This window comes from Chiloscyllium plagiosum, chromosome 30, assembly GCF_004010195.1.
Source record: "Chiloscyllium plagiosum isolate BGI_BamShark_2017 chromosome 30, ASM401019v2, whole genome shotgun sequence".
Classification (NCBI taxonomy): Eukaryota; Metazoa; Chordata; class Chondrichthyes; order Orectolobiformes; family Hemiscylliidae; genus Chiloscyllium; species Chiloscyllium plagiosum.
In genome coordinates, this window is record NC_057739.1 from 45,541,041 (window position 1) to 45,564,548 (window position 23,508).

General features: G+C 44.0%; 2 protein-coding genes across 2 annotated transcripts in view; one reads left to right on the forward strand and one right to left on the reverse strand.

The window, feature by feature from the left end:
* Window positions 1-877: 877 nt before the first annotated feature.
* surf4 (surfeit 4) lies at window positions 878-12,121 on the reverse strand. The gene is made up of 6 exons (XM_043720647.1): window positions 11,931-12,121; window positions 6,474-6,660; window positions 6,314-6,390; window positions 5,738-5,781; window positions 5,362-5,548; window positions 878-3,126 (listed from the first exon to the last, which is right to left on the reverse strand). The coding sequence occupies exons 1-6, from the start codon at window positions 11,976-11,978 to the stop codon at window positions 2,860-2,862; spliced, it is 810 nt and encodes a 269-aa protein (XP_043576582.1). The 5' UTR covers window positions 11,979-12,121; the 3' UTR covers window positions 878-2,859.
* An 8,521-nt stretch (window positions 12,122-20,642) lies between these two features.
* LOC122564629 (serine/threonine kinase-like domain-containing protein STKLD1) overlaps window positions 20,643-23,508 on the forward strand; it is a 38,994-nt gene continuing 36,128 nt past the window's right edge. Inside the window, exons 1-2 of the mRNA XM_043719719.1 lie at window positions 20,643-20,801; window positions 20,950-21,036. Of these exons, the coding sequence (XP_043575654.1) occupies window positions 20,643-20,801; window positions 20,950-21,036 (246 nt within the window). The remainder of the gene's footprint in view (window positions 20,802-20,949; window positions 21,037-23,508) is intronic.

Sequence of the window (23,508 nt, forward strand, 5' to 3'; positions counted from 1 at the left end):
CCTTGAGTCCTTCCATCTCCTCTGTTAACAATGTTGACTCACACAAGGATGCAGGCTACAAAACTATTTCTATAACTTGGTATCATAGCCATATGTACCCAAGAGGATAATCAAACAAAACTTGATGCTGCAGAGGAGATATTAGGACAGGTGACCAAAAGTCTTAGTCAAAGAGAGAACTTCCAAGCTGGCACACTAATTGAAATTTGAGCTTGTTCAAGGCTGGGTTGGAGTAACGCGGGTGAGGGTTGTGGGGCCGGAATTGAAAATTGAATTTCAAAACTTGTATGAGAATTTTAAAATTGGCTCTGAGTGAAGCAATGCTTCAGTGTTGGTTAGTGAGTTGGGTGCTGGCTCAATGTAATGTGATAGAAGTTAGAATGTTGGCAGCAGAATTCTGGTTCTGATGTCAGTACCACCGGATGTAAATGTAACCAGAGGGTTTCAACTTGCACTTCATAGCAGTGATGGGATCAAGGACCATGGTTCATGTCCTACCTCTGTAGAGAGGTAGACCAATGCCTGGCTCAGAGTAAGTGAGCACAGCTGAGGCTGAGATAACAATTTTTTTCTGCTAGAAGATTCCATAATGATTGAGTCAAGGTTTTACTTTCATTTCTGAACACATGTAAAGCTGATCTTTATTACCCATTCATAGTGGCACTTACACCTAGGTTTTGATGCAGCAATATGGGAATGGTGCCTCTATCTGGGTGAAGAGGCTAATATGTGGAAGGGGTATTTGGAAGTATTCTGTGCTGTAGGCTGCTGAGCTTGCCAGTTGCTGTCTTGCATCTGCTAATCCAGCAGACAACAGAACAAATCCCACTACCTCGGTTGAAAAACAACTGGTATGAATGCAACAATGCAGAGGGGGTGCAGGGAAATTCACAGCTTTTATTTAACAACAAACTCAACAGCACAATTTTCAGAAGAGAACAAAGGTTCCTGGAATTTTGCACTAATAGTTACCCAATGGTCTGGAGCTGCTGTGGCCACAACAGCAGTAAGAGCTTGCCTCCACTCCAGTGACCTTGTACTCTACATGTGAACATTTTTAAAGGAAAAAAAAGCTGTGTAAACACGTTCCCAGCAGAAATGCAGGTACGCTCTGTACCACCCCTCCCTCCTCCCAATCAGGCACATCGACTAATACTGACAGTTATTGCACTGAGCGGCTTCAGAATGAGTCCATCGTTATTGCTGTTTATATAAATTATTTTCTATCCCTCCTCTCTTGAAGTGAACTTTGTCAGGAATTTCCAGTCCATTGGATGCTGGCTGTTTATTTCAGCTTTTCAATTGCAGAGGACATCACAGTCTAGTTTGACCCTTGTGTTTCACACAATTCCATGCAAGAGTCACAGTGAGGAGGAGAGGTGAGGCCTGGGGTGCCTGAACATTTTGAAAATATTTCTGTTTGAAACAGAAACAACTTGTATAGGGACCAGCCATGAAGTGTCACCCATTTCTGCCACTGTGCAGGGTCTACTAAACCTAGCAGAATACCAAGATGCAACGTCAAGGGAAAGATAAATAATGCAACCACTTTTAAAAACAGGAAGCAGACCTTAACATATTTTTGAAAATTACAGCCACAGCAAGATTAATTTTGAAACAGGAATATTCAGTGGCAGTATATGTTAATACCAAATCCATCAATAACATGATCAGCAATCCACTGCAAAATTAACTTGGAAATGTAGGTCATTCACTCTCACACTACACTCTGCACTTTGTGATGGTGGTGGCAGTGATATTCAGCATTATCCTCCTTATAGAAGGGACTGGCTCTGTCTGGCAGTTTCCACACATATCTCAAGCAACAAGGGCACTCTATGAGCCTGAAGAGTGATGGATAGGTATTACGATATGGTAGATGGGAATCAAGCTGAACCTAGTAAACACATTAATTACACACGAGCATGCTTTTACTCGCGTGCACAATTGGATGAGGACCTAAAATCTGAGTCAGTTTCCCCTTCTTAACCCTCAGTGATTATCAAAGCAACAACTCCAATCACATACCTCCACCTACACACTGGGGAAATCAAACCCCAGTCCTTTCAGAATCACCTGGCACATACATCAACTACACAGGCAGTTTGTACTAGCCACTTTTAAACATCTAGCAAGAGGGTTCTGGGTCTTGGTAACAGCCTTTGGGAATGTCTGTCCCATGATCTCAGCATCTACTTATATCTGAGATCAGTAAAGGTTACAGAAACTGCATTCGCAGAGAAAGGATGAACAACACTAGGAGTTGATCCTCAGCTGGTAGTTTGGACAGACAGAGCCTGGGAGGGATTTTAATCAATAAGGGTACCTCATTTTGGCACAACTTAGTGTTAGAGAACATAACCATTTTTAGTGAAATGTAATTAAATAAGGAGTTATAATAGCTACAAGTTGACTCATGAGAGTAGGAAAATATTCCAATTCCTTTCCTCCTGGGACAAGAATATGCAAAGAGAACTAACTCTACACAGTAGCAGGAACCTGAACTGGGGCTTCATTTTAACTTTGTTTTATTTTAAAGAGGCTAAGTTAATTCTTTAATACATAGCCAGTGTCAAAAGTCTGAACCTGAAATACTTTACTGTTGGGACATTGTAAATTTACAATTGTCTTTTATCTCTGAAAGCCAAAAGAAGGCTGTGTTTTGTGAAGTTACCAATGAGCAGTGGAGCATTACATGCCCTGAATGAGAATGCATTGAAATCTGGGTAAAAGTACATACTGTAAACTGTACAAAACAGTGGGGAAGGATGGTTGATAAGGAAGAGGGATGAAAGGTGGTGGTTGTGGGAAGAGGAAGGCGGATGGAGGGTGGCAGCAGTTTTGAAGATGGTACACCAATCACCACTCTTTCTTCTTCTCGTCCATTGAAACACCGCCAGGGCCCAGTGCAACCACAAGCAGGAGCCCCCCAATCACAGACATGCTCTGGAAGAAGTCATATTTCAGGAAGTCATGCATGGGCTTGTAGGCAGGGATTGTCCAGAAGGCATTGAAGTAGAGGTTAAGACTGAAGAGCCAGACGACCAAGGTCAGAGCGGCCAACTTCGTTTTGAAGCCGATTGCCACCAGGACGATCAAACCTGTTCCCACCACGTTCTGGATAATCTACAAAAGGGAGAAAAATTACACACGTTCTGGGTCAGATGGGAGCACAACACTAATCCTGACCACGTTATTACACCCTTCTCCAATGCAGTGCTGACTCCTGCTGGCATTTCAGATTCAGAAACCATTTACCCAGATACAACTGACTGCTCAACCATATGAAGCACCATACATTACATAGAATTACTTAAGCAGAATATGACAGACGCAGGGAAACTGTAATAAAAGCAGAAAACACTGAAAACGGTCAGCTAGAGTCAGTGAGGAGAGAAACTATTAACTATTCAGGTCTGTAACCTTCAGTCAAATAGTAAAAAGATGTAAAGGAGTTTTATTGCTCACTCAGCTGTCCCACAGTTTCAACATTATATTTTGTCAAGGCTAACAGCAACTACCATAGGTCTTCAAGTGACAGAAGAGTGCATGTCACACCTGCTGGGAGGAGAGAGAACAACTATAGCAGCTAGGTGATCTCAACTATCATGGCTTCACACAAAGTGTGACCATCAAGATTCCATGGATAATAACAGCTCTCCAAAGTATCAACTCCAATATCACAGGCAGGGTTACTTGCCAAGTCCTGTGGCGATGGAAACACAGCAATGTACCTGGCTGTCCCTAATCAAAACGCTGCACACAGGTGACAGATGTATGCAGGTCACTAGATATGTGCTGGGTCTGAGATGTCTTTTGGCAGCAGCATATGATGGAGTATTCCCTTTCAGAATACTCTCTGCTCACTGAATATGGGGAAGGAGTTAGAAAAGATGCCTGGAGAGGAAACTATCCCACTTTCACCCAGGGATCAGCACATTGTGGGATCACCATTTTCGTGGTCAATCAGGGAACACTTGGCTTTTGCAACTTAGAATGTTAAAACATTCATAATTAATCTTGAGTGTGACTAAAAGGACTACCATATAAATAGAAGCAAAGGGAAATCATAGACAAATGAAAGACTGGAATGCTGATTAGTAGCAACAATGCAAATCTGAAAATACTTAACTAATATTGCCCTTTTTACATTAATATGAAATAACTTGTTAGCTCAGTTTTATTCATAAGGCTGGCACAACGCCGAGGGCTGAAGGGCCTGTACAGTACTGTTCTACGGCTCTATGTCTGGGAAGAAGAACTGCAAACGCATAGGTGTATAGTAATAGGGTATGGGAAAGGGTCCGAGTGGGATGCTCTTCAAAGGGTCAGTGTGGACTAGTTGGGCAAAATGGCCTGTTTCCACAGTGTAGGGATTCTGTGATGATGATGATTGAGCCCCATTTTCCTGGAGGGGCGGCTTAGAGCAAGCAGAGGATATTCTACTGGAAAGGCAACACTGGCAGCAACCCTTACATGCATGGAATTTGTTTTCGGATCTTGGATGTGTTTTCAGAACTCCCCAGTATTGTAAATGAAGGCTCATGACATTACAGCTTTGGCTGGGTCTGAATAGTCTGCCAGGTCAAATTTCAACTCTCAAATGGCCAGTGTTCTGGGGAAAACAATGGGAATAGGACTAAGGCATTTGAAGCTCAGTAGCACTAAGGGCAGCTTACTGCCAATCATTGTAAATGGCAATCTGTCCATCATGCTGCATCACACGTTGAGTCAAAGTGTCTTAACGTTGAGGCAGAGTGGCAGCAGAGAAAAGGAAGCAAATTCTGTACTCCTGGTTCCACTACCTCATGGGATGTCCTGCCCCATGTACCCATAGATCTCTGGGTCGAAAACCAGCCTGTTCAGTCACAGTAGCATCTCAAGATGCAGACATTATCCTTAAATCTGGGGGTAGCAGACGACAAAGATTGGAACCTATTTTTGGCAACATTCAAGCAACAAATAACAAAGACTGAGATAGGCCGGAATGCAGGAGAGATTAAAGTGCAGAAGCAGTATGCTCCAAAGCAAAATGAAGGTGTAACGGTAAAAATAAAAACTCAAAAGTTGTGCTAGAGATAGTGGAAGTGGAAGAGCAGAATCTAAACTGAAATAGCACTAGAAGTACCAAGCGTGGAGGAGAGGAGGAATTAATTCCTGAGGCTGTTACTCCATCTGGTATGACCTGGGTTGTACGCACTCTGAAAATTTTAAGTTACTGGACTGTTTCAGCACAAGAATTGGGCTTTTCAAGTAAGCTAGTGTGTTCCTTTGAGACTGCTGTATGTCTTTTTCATGTTATTAATAAAGATATCCAGCACACCCGGACAACCCACCCCAGCACGCCTACTCCCAACTCACCGAGAAGAAGTTGGCGTTAAAATGCAACAAGGTCATGAACATCAGGATGAGCAGGACACGGCCTCCCAGCTGCATGTATTGTTTTGGGGAGCTCTCGCTGATTGTTGGAACGCCAGCAAACATGCTTTTACCTTCTGATCGAGACTCAGCCAGCAACAGCAGCAAGCCACCCCCTAGGGCCAGGTTTCTAACCAGAGCAAAGAGAGGGCCAGAGTATTAACACAGGTCATTGAAACTCAAATTCCAACACGTTACACATTTTAGCCATTGCGCTCTTAACCCGAAAGCATGGACGCTGGAATGTACAGCAGAGCAACGCTGGCTGGAAGTAAAAAAGGGGAGGTGGCAGACAGCCAGAGTGGGGGGAGATACGCACCTCATCAGGAACTTCAGGTCCCATAAGATACTGTAGGCAACAGTCTGAAATCAAAGAAATGGAGCAGTTAGTGCACATCTCATTGCTGACTACAGGAGAGGAGACAGGGCAGGCAGTCTACCCAGTAAGAGACCAGGAAACTTGATGGAGAAACATGAGCCACACTCCTGTTTAAATAATAGCAATAAATGGTATGGATAACGCCTGGTTGAGAAACTTTAAACAAAACTCCCGTGTCAGAATACAGCATTCAATTGTAGTCACATCAGAAGGGAGTCAAATCTGAATAATTCTGCAGCAATACCGGGAATGTGATGAAGAGTGAGATTCTGGGCTGATATTTCCACTATTAGAGACTGACCTCAGTCTCTGAGCTAATGACAGACAAGATACCATTTCACTTCTCACTCCATCTCTGCACAATCATAAATTTTAAAACTTTTTTTGAGGGAGAATGCGTTAGCTGTTAAACTCTAATATACAAAATTATGGATTCGGAGAGACTAGACTCCAGCTACAGATCTCAGGCTCAAGTTACTAATTGTTAAAAAGCAGTGGAGAGTTCTTCCTTATTACCTGTAATCCTATAATTCCAAACAGTCCAAAGCAGGCATACTGTACAAAATTTCGACTTAATATCAGGATACATCCACCTGTGGAGAAGACAACAAGTCAACAGACCAAGATGCAGCATAAAATGGGGTAACGGTGAAAAGAACAATTGGTTGCCTCTTACCTAACTGTCCAAAGAGGTTGATCAGTACAAAGCAGATAGCCAGGAAATAGCCACAATTCCAGGTGGCCTCAATATAATCCCGCTGCTCATTCCACTGAAACCACATACGAATCCCATCCTCTAGAAAGGTGCTTATTAGACACAGGCGCGCAAGGTGAGGCAGGTAATGCTTGGTCATCCGCAGAAACTGTAAGTATGGAAAACTAAATGAAAGCAGTGAAAGTGCAAACTGAAAATACAGCTCAACCACCGCGACAGCCCTGGGACCAGTACACTGCCTCCAAAAATCTCAAACACCTCTGACAAAGCCATGCTGACTATCCCTGATCAAAGCTCACCTTTCTAAATGGAGATAGATTAATTTTCTCCTTCATTACTTTCTTTCAATAGTTGCCCTACCATTGATACTAGACTCACCAGTTTCACATTCCCCGGTTCTGTGCTGTACACTTCTCTGATTCTTTCTACCACACTTCTTGGAAAGTATTAACTGCCCTCCAGTCCTTTGGTATCTCCCTTATGGCCAGAGATGATTTAAAAATTTGGGTAAGGGCCTCTACAATTTCCTTGAGGAGAAAGTGAGGTCTGCAGATGCTGGAGATCAGAGCTGAAAATGTGTTGCTGGAAAAGCGCAGCAGGTCAGGCAGCATCCAGAAGGGCTTATGCCCGAAACGTCGATTCTCCTGTTCCCTGGATGCTGCCTGACCTGCTGCACTGTTCCAGCAACACATTTTCACCTCAACAATTTCCTCCCTTGTCTCCCACAATTCTGCCGGAACTGGAAATTTGCCTTCTTTTAAAACAGCTAAAACCTCCAATAGCTCCTCGTTTCTTATATCAATGTGCTCAAGAGCTGCACAGTCCATCTTCTTGAATTCTGTCCTTGTATACTCCTCCTCCTGAGTAAAAACATATGTGAAGTACTATTTAATCTTTGTGCCCTGTGATGGTGCCTTTTGAGCACAAATTCATACTCCAGTCACTAGAGTTCCATCCACTCCCGAATTGACCTACTAGGAGACGCTCAGGCCTGAGAAATACTTAAAAAGGGGGAACTCAACACCCAGCTGGAATTTAACCAAAATACAGAAATTTCTCATTATTAAAGATATCAGAATTACAGGTTGCAGAAATCTCGGAGTATTGAGAGGCTAAAGGAGATCAGATGTGGAGGTGTAAGACTATGAAGAGATTGGAAAACATGGATGAGAATCAGAACCCGGTGCAGTCATTACAGCAGAGGCTAAACTTCAGAAGCACTTATTAATTGGACAGCTTGAAGGTTGTGAAAGGCACTATCAAAATACAGAAACTCTCTCTCCTTGAGAATACATTTGCAAATACTTGCTCCAGTGTTGATTTCAACATTATATTCACTTAGAATCCCTCACATGCCATTCAGTTCTGTACATGTCCTTGAGATTGCAGATGTTACACTGTCACAGTGAACAGATAGAGAGAATTCCAAGCAGAACCCAGCAGTAATTTAAGATTAACCACAAAACTGTTTCCCTTTCGGATCCTGTGTCCAAGCTAACATACGGTCCACTTAAGCGTTCCTCATTCTGGGATTTGGGGAATGAACTTTCCCTCTCTTCTACCCAAACCAGTAACTGTAACTGCTCGCTTTTGGCATCATTATACAATCTGCTGGCTGCTTTGTTCTGGGGGGGATGGAGGTTATGGTGGAGACAGAAAGAGACAACACTTAACCAAGAAAAAACAGGCAGACATAGACTTCAGCAGCACCATGCAAGTGGGCTCAAGGAAGAATTTGTTCTTATAGAAACAAACATTTCACATCCATTGGATATTCCAAGAAAGTTTTCAGCCAATTATGCATGGCAGTATGATATTTACTAATTCATTTATTTGGAAAAACAAGTCACTGCTTAAGAGATAACTATTGTTCATGACATGGGGCAACTTCCTTACTGTTCTTCAAAACAGTGGCCATGAGATCATTTCTGTCCACTCAATGAAGTCAGGGTTTAGTATCTGTTAGGGGCATTTAGTAGATCTTTGATCATCCTGGGAGCTCCATAATAGCATGATAATAGCATTTCAGACTAAGCACAATGATCAAACTCTAGCAGAAAGATGACAACAGACTCAGACGTGGCTGAAAACTGTCATTAAAATCATTCCTTCCTCCCAAATGCATTCTCTCATGACATCACTTCACAAATAACCATACTGTAGTCCAAAATGTGGTCTGTAAGAAGCAGCTATGAATAGGTCATTGACAGTAGAAAGGCTGTCCTTTCTAAATACGGGCCTGGCAACCAAAGAATACTAACCCAACAGTGACCAGTAAACATCCAGAGGTTCCAGTGGTGATAAAAGCAGCTCCTGACAGATCCACACAGCTACTACTGGGAGAGCAGGGAGTTCTCCCATATCCTTTGCCAATGTCTACTTATCAATGAGATTAGTAAAACACAGATTATCTATTGTCACACCACTGACTGGGGGAGCTTGCAGTGCACAGACCGGCTGCCATGTTTATTACATTGTAATACTTACGATCCTCTGGGGGAAAAAAAAAGTATACATCACTGACTGTTAAATGCGTTGTGAAAGCCATTCTAGAATTCTAAGTCCTTTATGCAATTTTCTTAAAAGAAATCCAAGGGTTTTGTTGATGTTCCAACTTGTCACAATCTGCAAGAGACTTCCTTTGATCTCACTCTCCAAAAGACATAGGGTGCTATTCTAAAAGTACCCATTCTTCACAGCCATGCCTGGAGTCATACCTGGCACATAGCAAGATGGCTGAGATTGTTGGAAGTCAGTCATCTCAGGTTCAGGACATCTCTGCAGGAGTTCCTCAATCGCGTCTTAGGCTCATCCATCTTCAGGTACTTCAATAATCTCCCCATTATGTCAGAAGTGGGGATGTTTACTGATGATTGCAGTGCTCAGCGCCATTTGTGACTACTCAGATACTGAAGCAATCAATGTTCAAATACAATATCTAGACTTGGGCCGACAAGTGGCAAGTAACATTTACGCCACACATTTGCCAAGTAATGGAGAAACTGAGGACGGCAGATGCTGGAGCTCAGAGTTGAGAGTGTGGTACTGGAAAAGCACAGCAGAACAGGCAGCACCTGAGGGGCAGGAGAATCGACATTCTGGGCATAAGCCCCAATGAAGGGCCTATGCCCGAAACACCGATTCTCCTGCTGCTTGGATGCTGCCTATCCTGCTGTTCTTTTCCAGCACTACACAAGTGCCAGGCAATGACCAACTTCAACAAGTGACAATCTAATTATTTCCCCATGACATTCAATGGTGTTACCATTACCAAATCTCCAACCGACATCCTGGGGATTGCCACTGAACAGCAATGGAACTGGACTAGCCATATAACCAGCAGCTACAACAGCAGGTCATAGGCTAGGAATGCTGTGGCAAGTAACTCACCACCTGACACCCCAAAGCCTATTCAACATCTATAAGGCACAAGTCAGGAATATGAAGGGACACTCTCCACTTGCCTGGACAGATGCTGCTCCAAAAATATTCATGAGGTTTGACACTATCCAGATCAAGGCAGTCCACTTGATTGATACCAGGTCCACTCCCTTACTATCAATGCTCAGTAGCAGCTCATGTGTAAAATCTCCAAGGTGCACAAGGCTCCTTAGATAGAACCTTCCAAACCCACGACCACTTCATCTAGAAATTCAAGAGCAGCAGATCCATGGGAACACCACCACAACCTACAAGTGTCCCAAGCTACTCACCATCCTGACTTGGAAATATACTGTCTTTCCTTCAGGGTTGTTGGGTCAAAAGTCCTGGAATTCCCTCCTTATGGGTATTGTGTCTCTACCTACAGCATACAGACTGCAGCAGTTTAACCAGTGCACTACCACCTTCTCAAGAGCAACTAGAAATGTTGCCTCAGTAAATGACACCCACACCCCATGAGTTAATGAACAAAACAAAGGAATACGAATTACTTCAGAGTTTGTAGACAGAGTTTCAGTGTCACACTGTAATCCTGGATGATTTGGTGCAATCTAACAGGGGACAGTATACGTCAGCTAATTACTGCTGTAACCAGCTCTTTGCCCTGCAAACTCAGAATTCAATGATAGATACATAGATCGTAGAATCCCTACAGTGTGGAAACAGGCCATTTTGGCCAATAAGTCCACACCGACCCTCCGAACAGTAATCCATCCAGACTCATTCCTATTACTCTACATTTACCCCCGACACATCCCTGAACACTATGGGCAATTTAGCATGGCCAGTTTCCCTCACCTGTACATCTTTGGACGGTGGGAGGAAACTGGAGCACCTGGAGGAAACTCCACACAGACAGTTGCCTGAGGCTGAAATCGAACCCAGGTCCTTGGCGCTGCGAGGCAGCAGTGCTAACCACTGAGCCACCAAAGTGCAGAGATTATGTTGCTTGACTAACAATCCAAATAACAGTATTTTGTACCCCAGTGCAGTCAATTTAAGAACCTATATTCTGTTTAGTTCTGGAAACAGATATGGGACAAGTTAAAGTTACCATGAAGTTGTTAACTGTCAGAAACAGTCCAGCTGCTTCATTAAAGTCCCTTAGCAAAGGAAGTCTTACTCAGTATGTCGATAGTAGTCATGATTTGAAAATGCCGGTGTTGGACTGGGGTGTACGAAGTTAAAACCACCTGATGAAGGAGCAGCGCTCTGAAAGCTGGTGTGTTTCCAATTAAACCTGTTGGACTATAATCTGATGTTGTGTGATTTTTAACTTTACTCAGTATGGACTGACTAAACTCACACTGTAACTCAATTTGTTTGACTCATTTATCAACATAGCAAATACCACTTCATAATTAAGAAGTGGACTGAAATATTAAAAAGAGATAATAATTGTGTCACACTGCATATCTGCACAATTTTCCATAGCTATAAAATCTACTGCAACAGTAAGGTTTAATTAGAGAATGACCTGTTTACACAGGTATTTAACATTGCACAAAGAAAGCGAGATTCCATACAAAGAATTATAAGTAGCCGCAAACAGAGACCAAAATGAGTCGCATCCTGGACATGTTCGATGGGTGAGAGTTAAATTCATTCAAAAGCACCACCCTTCAGAAACACACACATTACCTCGAGGATCTGTACTTGATAAACACAAATATTTTTTCATTTATAGGTTTGAGCGAAACCTGTTGCTAACATCAGAGATTAAAGTGATTTTACCGTTCAGCTATTTAACAGCAGAAACAATGCAGAGAGCGCCTGGGGTAAGGAGACTACAGCACAAGGCAAGGACAAGGCAGCCAGACCCCTGCGGGGGAAGTACCCAGACCCGGGGACAGGGGGTGGGGGGGAAAGTGCCCAGAGCCCGGGCCTCAGGCTGAGACCTGGCGCTGAGGGGTGGCCGGGCCGGGCCGGAAGGTGTTGCTGCTGCGGGTGGGGGGGCCGGCTTACGGGCCCTGGTACCTGGTCAGCGATGTCCTCCGCCGCGCCCATGATGTCGCTGTAGCCCATTTCGCCTTCCCGCCGCCCGGCCGCCGGAACTGTGGGCCGCACGTCTACTCACACCATCAGAGGGCGGAGCCTCACCGTCTCCCACAACACACCGCGCCGCCACGTCGGCGGCTGGGGGGCGGGACCACCCCTGCAGACGGTGATGGTCTCGGTCAAGGGGCGGGGCTAGGTCAGACGGAGGGACGAGATGGGAGGCGGGGCTAGATGGCGAACTGCGTGGGACAAAGGTCAGGGGGGCGGAGCTAGATCAGGGCGCATGACTTGATCACGGGGCGGGGCTAAAACAGGGGCGGAGCTAGAGGCTGGTTTGATGTGGAGGTGCTGGTGTTGGTCTGGGGTGGACAAAGTTAAAAATCACACACCACCAGGTTATGGTCCAACAGGTTTAACTGGAAGCACCAGCTATCAGAGAGCTGCCCCTTAGTCAGGGAGCTAGTGGGGTTCGATCATAGGATACAGAGTTTATAACTGATGCGACGTATTGAACAAATCTAGATTGCTGTTAAGTCTTTAATCACTTACAATGGAAATATATGTTTCGATTGATTAATATTCATTAAATCCCAGAACTTCTTTCAAGTCACAGTCCCAAGATAACCGAAGGTTTTATAAAAAAGACAATGGATTAAAGGTGTGAGGTTACAGTCTGACCCAACCTTGAGCCAGACTGGTTTTATTTCCAAAGTATGAACTTATAAAATGTCACATGGACTGACTGCCTACAGATTGTGTTTTTTTTAACAAAATAGAATGTTTCTACAAAAAAAATCTGCAAATGCAAATTCTCCCCATAGACTGATGTGTGTGTGTGTGAGGGAAAGAGGGAGAGTGAGTGTGTGTGGAACAGAGTGAGAGTGAGTAAGTGTGTGTGGGTGCGTATGTGTTTGTGGTAGAGAGGGAGTGAGTATTTGTGTGCATGTGAGAGTGCGTGTGTGCATGCTTGATAGTGTGTGCAGAGTGTGACAGAGTATATGTCTGTGTGAGGATGTGTACGTGAGTGTGGGTGTGTGTGTCTGAGAGAGTGTGTGTATGAGAGAGCGTCTGTGTGAGTATGTTAATGTGATTGTGTGTAAGTGTATGTGTTTGTGTGCTTGTGTGTGAGTGAGAGTGTATAGTGTAGTGGAGTCACCTGTAGTGTGATATGAATCCAAGAACCTGGTTGAGGCCATCCTCATGGATACTGAACTTGGTTATCAGCCTCTGCTCAGTGACTCTGTGTTCTTGCATATCCTGAAGACCACCTTGGAGGATGGTCACCTGAAGATCTGAGCCAAATGTCCTTAAAGTGTTCCCTGACTGGGAAGGAACATCCCTATCTGGCAATTGTTGCGAGGTGTCCATTCATCAGTTGTTATATTTTAATTTTAATTGAATTAAATTCCACCATCTGCTGTGATGGGATTCAAAGCCAGATCCCCAGACATTACCTGGATCTTTGGGTTGACAGTCCAGCAGTAATGCCACTAGGCCATCACCTGCCCATAGTGGGTGACTGTAACTTCTCCAATATTAAATCACAGCATCATAGAATCCCTACATATGGAAGAGTCCATCTGGCCAATCAAGTTGGATGGCAGCACAGTAGGACACTCCAACCAGAGCTCATCTGCTCCACCTGTTCTTTCTGATTCTATCCAAATTTTTCTCTGTTTTCAACAGTCCTGGAGCGATCTGTGGGGAAACCGGAATCCTGGAATGACGCATGGGAAAGCCTGAATCCTGGAACAGCACAAAAGGAACCCAAGTCCTGGAGCGGCATGATTCTTAATATTCTGGAGTGAAGTGGAGTCAAGTGCTCGCCACCACCTTCTCCCAGATCTGTATGGGAATACCACCCGTGGGCGGCACAGTGGTTAGCACTGCTGCCTCACAGCGCCAGAGACCTGGGTTCAATTCCCGCCTCAGGCGACTGACTGTGTGGAGTTTGCACATTCTCCCCGTGTCTGCGTGGGTTTCCTCCGGGTGCTCCGGTTTCCTCCCACATCCAAAGATGTGCAGGTCAGGTGAATTGGCCATGCTAAATTGCCCGTAGTGTTAGGTAAGGGGTATGGGTGGGTTGCGCTTCGGCGGGTCGGTGTGGACTTGTTGGGCCGAAGGGCCTGTTTCCACACTGTAAGTAATCTAATCTAATCTAATCTAATATGGGGTGGTAACATATGTCAATACCAGATCTTTCTTGGGATTGTAGTGTGCCAACACCTTGTAGGATTATAGCTGTTTCTTTAATTCATTGAAAGCTAGGGCTTGTCTATGAGACCATTTCCAAGGCTAACCCTTTTGTAGGAGTTGATGAATAGTGCCAGGATGGATGCCGGGTTATGTATGAACTTTCCATAATAATTTACCAGTCCAGAAAAGACCTAAGCTCCCAGAGAGACATGGGAGCTGGGGCACCTTTGATCACCCTGAACTTTACCTTTCAACGATGGAACTTGAATTTAAAAATAAAGAGAACAAAGAACGTTACAACACAGGAACAAGTCCTTCAGCCCTCCAAGCCTACGCCAATCCAGATCCTCTATCTAAATCTACTGTCTATTTTCTAAGTATCCCTCTGCTCCCTGCCCATTCACGTATCTGCCTAGATACATCTTAAATTATGGTGTCACCTCCACTGGCAACGTGTTCCAGGCCCCCACAACCCTCTGCGTAAAGAACTTTCCATGCATATCTCCCCTAAACCTTTCTCCTCTTACTTTGAACTTGTGACCCCTTGTAATTGAGTTCCCCCACTCTGGGAATATGTTTCTTGCTATCCACCCTGTCTACTCTTTTCATGATTTTGTAGATCTCAACCACTGCCTTCTTTCTAATGAACATAATCCTAATCGACTCAACCTTTCATCATAGCTAGCACCCTCCAAACCAGGCAACATCCTGTGAACCTCCTCTGCACCCTTTCCAAAGCATCCACATCCTTTTGGTAATGTGGCGACCGGAACTGTATGCAATATTCGAAATGTGGCTGAACCAAAGTCTTATACAATTTTAACATGACTCAGTACCCCATCTGATGAAGGCAAATATGCCATATTCCTTCTTGACCACTATATTGACTTGCGTTGCCAACTTCAGGGTACAATAGACCTGAACACCCAGATCTCTCTGTACATCAATTTTCCACAGGACTTTTCCAATTACTGTATAGTTCGCTCTGGAATTGCATCTTCCAAAATGCATCATTTCACATTTTTCTGGATTGAACTTCATCTGCCATTTCTCTGCCCAACTCTCCAATCTATCTATATTCTGCTGTATTCTCTGACAGTCTCCTTCACTATCTACTACTCCACCAATCTTAGTGTCATCTGCAAACTTGTTAATGAGGCAATCTACACCTTCCTCTAAATCATTTATGTATATCACAAACAACAGTGGTCCCAACACAGATCCCTGTGGGACATTACTGGTCACAGGTCTCCATTTTGCGAAGCTCCCTTCCACTACTACTCTCTGTCCCCTGTTACCCAACCAGTTCTCTATCATCTAGCCGGTACACTTTGGACCCCATGTGACTTCACCTTCTTCATCAGCCTACCATGGGGAACCTTATCAAACACTGTACTAAAGTCCATGTATATGACATCTACATCCCTTCCCTCATCAATCAACTTTGTCATCTCTTCAAAGATTTTTATCAGGTTTGTAAGACATGACCTTCCCTGCACAAAACCATGCTGTCTATCACTGATAAGCCTGTTTTCTTCCAAATGGGTATATATCCTACCCCTTAGTAACTTCTCCAGTAGCTTCCCTACCACTGATGTCAGGCCCACCAGTCTATAATTACCTGGAGTATCCCTGCTTAAACAAGGGGACAACATTAGCAATTCTCCAGTCCTCTGGGACCTCCCCCGTTTTCAAGGATGCTGCAAAGATATCTGTAGGGAAGACCATGTCTTACAAACCTAATAGAATGTTTTGAAGAGGTGACAAAGTTGATTGATGAGGAAGGAATGTAGATATCTGTTAATATGCCAACTCTGTAGCCCACGTTGGTCACTTTGGGGCCCTGGAACACACATTGTTTCCTTTTTAGGCATACGCCTGCCTTAGAAAAATGCCTTAGGACTATATCCAGGTTCTCTACGTGTTCCTCATTAGTTTTCCATGATCTAGGTAAATGATGACCTCAGGTAGACCTTGCGAAATGTTCTCCATCGTCTGCTGAAAAATCCCAAATGGCAATCTGGTACATTGGTACAAGACTTTATAGGTATTAATTGTCGCACACTTCTGGGAATCCTGGTCTAAATACAATCGCAAGTTAAGCTTGGCTCATGCCCAGCTTCATAAAGACCAAATTTGCATATAAATCCTCTATCTATGGGATCAGGTATTTATCCAGCTGTAGAAAGCAGTTTACCATTTGTTAAAATCCCACAAATGTGGACTGATCATCAGGCTTCAAAATCAGTACAACAATACTCATTCCACAAGTTGGACTGGTTTGATTATTCCTTCACTTTCCAGCCTTCTGATTTCTGTTTCGACCAGACTGGCAGATGGAGGGTTATAGAATATTGATAAAATAGAGACACACTATGCTGCAGCAAAGGAGGCAAGTTGGAATGACTTCAGATGTGTTGAGTGTCAAGAGAGTAAGGCAAGGCTGATCTTTATTTTAATGCTAGGAGTGTACCAGGTAAGACTGATGAGTTAAAGGCATGGATTGACGTATGGAAGTATGATATTGTTGCCATCACATGAAACATGATTGAGGGAAAGGCTGCATTGACAACTCAACATCCTGGGGTATAGGAACTTTAGGTGAGACAGTGAAAAATATAAAAAGGATGCTGGTGTATCACTATTAATTAAGGAGTCAGTTATTGCAATAAGGAGAGATGATATCTTTGAAATGAGGCTTTGTGGGTAGAACTTAGGAATGTTAAGGGGGCAGGAACTTTACTGAGAGTGTATTGTAGCCCCCAAAGAATCAGCAGGAAATAGAGAGGCAAATATATAGTCGGTTTATAGGGGTATGCAAGAGTAATAATCAGGTAATTATTCAAAGGGATTTCAACTATCCCAATAGAAATTGGCTTAGTCATAGTGTTAAGGGTTTAGAGGGGGCACATTTCTTGAAATATATCCAGGAGAGATTTTTCGTATAGAATATGTAGAAGGGGCCCAACAAAGGATGGTGCAGTACCAGATCTGATTCTGCGGAAAGAAGCCAGACAAGTGTTCAATGCAGGAATGTTTTGAGCGATAGTGACCACAACAGTTTTGTGTGTGTGTGTGTATGTGTGTGTGCGTGTGTGTATGTGTGTGTGTCAGGGACCCATGTTCAATTGTAGCCTTAGGTGACTGTCTGCGTGGTTTCCTTCAGGTGCTCCAGTTTCCTCCAACAATCCAAAGATGTGCAGGCCAGGTGAATTGGCCATGCTAAATTGCCCATAGTGTTCAGGCATGTGTAGGTTAGGTGCATTCATCAGGGGTAAATGTAGAGTAATAGGGTATGGGAATGGAGCTGGGTGGGATACTCTTTGATGTTGACTTGTTGGGCCGAAGGGCCGGTTTCCACACTGTGGGATTCTATGTACCCTGTAGGGGGAAATATCGGTGCAAAAAGTTCAGGGACACCTGGATGTCTAGGAAATTCAGGACTAGGTGAGGAAGAACAGAAAGGCCTTTCGCAAGTCCAAATGGAGCAATTCTTTTGCGGCCCTAGAGGATTATAGGGAGTGCAAAAGGGAACTTAAGAAAGCAATTAGAAGAGCAAAAAGGAGAACTTGGGAACAAGATTAGGAAGAATTCTAAGGTATTTTATAAATACATTATAGGGAAGAGGTTAACCAGAAAAAGAGTAGGGACCAAGGGCAACCTATGTGTGGAGCTGCAGGATATTTGAAGGGTGTTAAATGAATATTTCTCTTTGCTCTTCACTCTGGAAAAGGAGAATGTAGGTACAGAATTCAGGAAAAGGGACTGTGAGGAAACAGACAAATCTTCTGGCCCAGATGAATTGCAACGCAGGCTCCTGTGAGAGGTGAGGCAGGAAATTACAGGGACTTTGACGTGAATTTTTAATTCCTCTCTGTCCACCAGGGAAGTGTCAGAGGAGTGGAGAACATCTAATGTGGTTCCACTTTTCAAGAAGGATGGTAGAAATGAACCAGGAAATAAATGTCATGTCAGTGGTAGGGAAACAATTAGAGAAAATTTTGAAAGAGAGAATTAATATCCATTTGGAAAGGCATGGGTTAATTCAGGTTAGTCAGCATGGCTTTGTCAAAGGGAGTCGAGAGCGTGGTGCTGAAGAAGCACAGCAGGTCAGGTAGCATCCAAGGAGTAGGAGAATCGACGTTTTGGGCAAAAGCCCTTCATCAGGAATGATGCTGTGAGGTGAGGGGGTGGAGAGATAAATGGGAAGGGGGTGGGGGCTGGTGGGAAATGTAGCTGAGAGTGCAATCGGTGGATGGAGGTGGGGGTAATGGTGATAAGTTGGAGGGAGAGTGGAGCAGATAGGTGGGAAGGAAGATGGACAGTAGGACCGGTCATGAGGACAGTGCTGAGTTGGAAGGTTGAAACTGGGATAAGGTGGGGAGAGGGGAAATGAGAAATAACATTTTCATTTAAAGCATAGTGGGAATCTGGAATGCACTGCCTGGCAAGGTAGTGAAGACTGGAAGCCTTATAACTTGAAAAAGATTTTGGATGAGCATTTGAAATATCATAACATTCAGAAATATGGGACAACTGCAGGAAAATGAGATCAGCACACCTTCAGTGGCAGTTATGTTGTTGCAGACTGGATGGGCCAAATGACCTATTAGGCACTGTATGACTCTATGACATTTGCCTAGGAGTTAATGAGGACTGCAGATGCTGGAGGTTAGCGTCAAAGAGTGTGGTGCTGGAAAAGCACAACTGATCAAGCAGCACCCAAGCAGCAGAAGAATCGATGTTTCGGGAATACGCCCTTCATCAGGAATGACTTTTGCTCATAAGGCAAATAGCACTGCTTTGGCCTTACAGAATCATGGAATTGCTTCCTGGTCAACATGCAAGGTGGCCTTAGTTCCTCTAATAGTCCCGAAACCTTCTAGGAAGACTTCTGGGTATTTAGTTAGGACTTCACTCAGGCAGCCATTTTCTAATTGAAAAATGTTGAGCCAATTAGGTGAATTTCTCACAATCAATTTCGCTCCATCAAACTTGGGTCCAGCTTTTTACTACAATCACTGGTAACTGAAGCAGCTGCTTTTCATAAGCGAAGGTTCCCTGATATCGGTTCTCAGCCAAACTGAGGTGTTGTGTAAAGTTAAGGGCTGGAGTCCAGAGTGAATTTTATTAAAAATGAGTTCTGCAATCACTGATCCAGCCTCGCGGGTATTGACTTCTATTAGAAGTGGATGATCATTTAACCAAACATTTATCTTGATTCGTTCTGGTTTGGATATTCCTGAGCAATTTAACAGTTCCATATCAACTGTAGGTAGACTTTCCAGCATATGAACTCTCCTGAATACATTCCGGAGAGTTCATACAGGTCTATGAATGACCTTACTCAATTCAGTTCTGGTAGGACTCTTGCTGACTTGAGTCTGCATACCAACAACTACTATGGGTTGCTGGCCAGGATCCTGAAGAAAATTTTAACTGTTTGGCCAAGGCTTGGCTTTGTTTTGGGATTTTGCTGTGGGCTGACCAGAGTCACTCTGATCAGGAAATGTGCTGAGTAAGGCTTTGCAATTACCTGCACCCACATGATGTTTCCCAGTTGGACTGGTTAAGGCGAGAATGTGGTGCTGGAAAAGCACAGCAGGTCCGGCAGCATCCAAGAAGCAGGAGAATCAATGTTTCGGGCATAAGCCCTTCATCAGGAATGAGGCTTTTGGGCTGGGGGGTGGCGTTGAGTAAAGGTGACCATTTCCATTGGAATACCTTGCTCCAATGGCCATATTTTCCAATAATAAAGCCAGTTGTAGCACCCATGTGAAGTTAAGCTGAGTTTCAACTTGCAGTTACATTATTATTGTTGATTGATAGATGTACCAAGATACAGTGAGGAGCATTGGCAGAGAAATAACACCCACAGCCTCTTTGAGTTTGAGGGCGAAATGACCATCATGCTGGAGGGACATTGATGGTGGGTTTAAATTCACCCTCAGTCTCTCTGGGGGGCATTGGGATGGGATGAATTAACCCTCATGATGTCTCTAGGGATATTGGGGTGGGGCTTAATTGACCTTCATGATCTCTCTGGGAGGACATTGGGGTGGGGGTGAATTGACCCTCATGGTCTCTCTGGGGGGAGACATTGGGCTGGGGCTTAATTGACTTTAATGGTGTCTCTAGGGGGATACTGGAGTGGGGCTTCATTGACCTTCATGGTCTCTCTGGGGGACATTGGGGTTGGGGTGAATTGACCCTCATGGTCTCTCTGGCGGACATTGGGGTTGGGGGTGAATTGAGCCTCATTGTCTCTCTGGGGGACATTGGGGTTGGGGTGAATTGACCCTCATGGTCTCTCTGGCGGACATTGGGGTTGGGGGTGAATTGAGCCTCATTGTCTCTCTGGGGGACATTGGGGTTGGGGGTGAATTGACCCTCATGGTCTCTCTGGGGGACATTGGGTGGGGGGTGAATTGACCCTCATGGTCTCTCGATGGGAGGAGTCATTGGGGGTGAAATGTGACGAAATATGGAACGGAAATGTATGAAGTGCGGTGTTATATCGGAGATGGTGACTCCAGCGGCCTGTGCTATTGGGCCTCCCTTGGCCCCATGGTGCAGTGCGCGGGCTGGGTTGCCCTGGTAACGGGCGGGAAGGCGGGAAGGCCGTCGTCCGTCGGCGCCATGGACAACTATGAGGTAAACCCCCACCCACCCCGGAGCTTGAGGCCTGCTGCCGTCCATCCCCGCCCCTTCCAACGACCTTCTCATTAACAATACACTTTTCAGCAAGAATTCCGAGTTTTAGTTATTGTGCAGCAACTCTCTCTGCTCCATTCCCATCCAGATTCAGAAAACAGAGCCCAGAGGCAGCTATGGGTTCGTGCACATCGTGAAGCGTATTAACGATGGGAGGACATTTGCCATGAAAGTGGTAAGACTGGTCTCCACAGTGACACTGGTATCCATGGTAATATGACACACACATCCACAGTGGACCCAACAAGTGACATGGTGACATAACGTGTGTATCCATGGTGACATAACGTGTGTATCCATGGTGATGTGACTCATGTATCCATGGTGACATAATGTGTGTATCCATGGTGATGTGACTCATGTATCCATGGTGACATAATGTGTGTATCCATGATGATGTGACTCATGTATCAATGGTGACATAATGTGTGTATCCATGATGATGTGACTCATGTATCCATGGTGACATAATGTGTGTATCCATGGTGATGTGACTCATGTATCCATGGTGATGTGATTCATGTATCCATGGTGATGTGACGTGTGTATCCATGGTGATGTGACTCATGTATCCATGGTGACATAACATGTGTATCCATGGTGATGTGACGTGTGTATCCATGGTTATGTGACTCATGTATCCATGGTGACATAATGTGTGTATCCATGGTGACATAATGTGTGTATCCATGGTGATGGGACTCATGTATCCATGGTGACATAACATGTGTATCCATGGTGACATAACATGTATATCCATGGTAACATAATGTGTGTATCCATGGTGATGTGACTCATGTATCCATGATGACATAACGTGTGTATCCATGGTGATGTGACTCATACATCCATGGTGACATAATGTGTGTATCCATGGTGACATAATGTGTGTATCCATGGTGATATGACATATGTAACCCCAGTGACATGATACAGGTTTGACAGTGACTTTACATAGGTATCCATGATAACAGGACAGTATTCATGTTGATATGAAACTGCTATCCACAGGACATGACATATAATGAGTTTCCATAGTTAGGTATGATATTGACAGGACTTTCGAAGTAGGAGCATGAGCAAATCTTCCAGCCCTGAACCTGTTCTGCTAACCAAAAGAATCATGACTGACCTTTTATTTCATCTGCATTTTTACACACTAACCTCAAACACCTTAATTCCCATCTGTCCAAAACCTATTGATCTCTATTTTGAATATACTCAACAAATTTGAAAGGGTTCAGAAAAGATTTACAAGGATGTTGCCAGGGTTGGAGGATTTGAGCTATAGGGAGAGGCTGAACAGGCTGGGGTTGTTTTCCCTGGAGCATCGGAGGCTGAGGGGTGACCTTATAGCGATTTACAAAATTATGAGGAGCATGGATAGTCTTTTCCCTGGGATCAGGGAGTCCAGAACTAGAGGGCATAGGTTTAGGGTGAGAGAGGAAAGATATAACAGAGACCTATGGGGCATCTTTTTCACACAGAGGGTGGTACGGGTATGGAATGAGCTGCCAGAGGAAATGGTGGAGGCTGGTACAATTGCAACATTTAAGAGGCATTTGGATGGGTATATGAATAGGAAGGGTTTGGAGGGATATGGGCTGGGTGCTGGCAGGTGGGACTAGATTGGGTTGGGATATCTGGTCAGCATGGATGGGTTGGACTGAAGAGTCTGTTTCCATGCTGTACATCTCTATGACTGTATAACCACACGTCCACAGCTCTCTGGTGTAAAGAACACTGCGAAATGAAGTAATTTTTCATCACATCAGCTCTAATTGCCGACCCCTCAATTCGTTAACTGAAAATGTGTTTACTTGAAGAATGTGCTGGGAATCCAGAATTCCAGGCAAATGTCCTCCGAATGTCAATTCAAATTGCAACGTGGTTGATGGTGAAATATTATTCAGTAAAAATCTGGACTTTAAAACTTTTCAATTGTCATTTTTAAAAAAATAATGTATCTGGTTTACTAATGTCCTTTAGAGAAGGAATGCTCCCATCCTTTTCCTGTCTGACCAACATGTGACTCCAGATCTGCATGAACTAGTTGACTCCCAATTGCTTTCTGAAATGGCTTAGAGAGCCACTCTGTTCGAGGGCACCCAATAGATGGACAAAGTTTGGTCCTGCTTATCAACTGGAGTTGCCCCTCATTCAGTTTTAATGCTGATAAGGCCATTCAAGAACAGATGTAGGAATCAGTTAATAAAGAACAAGATGAATGAGTCAGGGATGAGCAAACAGATATTTCAGTCAGTTTAAATGAAGAGGGTAGAAAGAGACTTATGAAGAGTATAGTCCCGACGTGGATAATAGGTAGACCTGAGCAAGAGTACTGTACAGTCCTGGTCATCGCATCACAGAAAGAATGTGGTGACGCTGGAAATGACAGGAGATTTATGACAATGTTATTTGGAATGGAGAATTTTAGTGTTAATGAAAAGCTGGATATGCTGTGTTTGTTTACTTTAAGACAGAGAAGGCCGAAATTGGATTTCTGTGAAATGAATAAAATTATCAGGAGTGAGATAGGTTCTTCCTATCCACTCTATTTTTATTAGCTGTGAGATCAATAAGTAAGGAGACAGATTTAAAATAACTGGTAGAAAGATTAGAGGAGAGTTTAAAATGACTTTCACCC

Bases quoted from the DNA above. Each gene is read 5' to 3' on its own strand.
- surf4 (XM_043720647.1), bottom strand. From the start codon at position 11,978: ATGGGCTACAGCGACATCATGGGCGCGGCGGAGGACATCGCTGACCAG. The intron at 6,661-11,930 runs GTACCAGGGCCC...CCATACTTACAG, and splicing joins CGGAGGACATCGCTGACCAG to TTTCTGCGGATGACCAAGCA. The intron at 6,391-6,473 runs GTAAGAGGCAAC...TCTTCTCCACAG, and splicing joins CAACCTCTTTGGACAGTTAG to GTGGATGTATCCTGATATTA.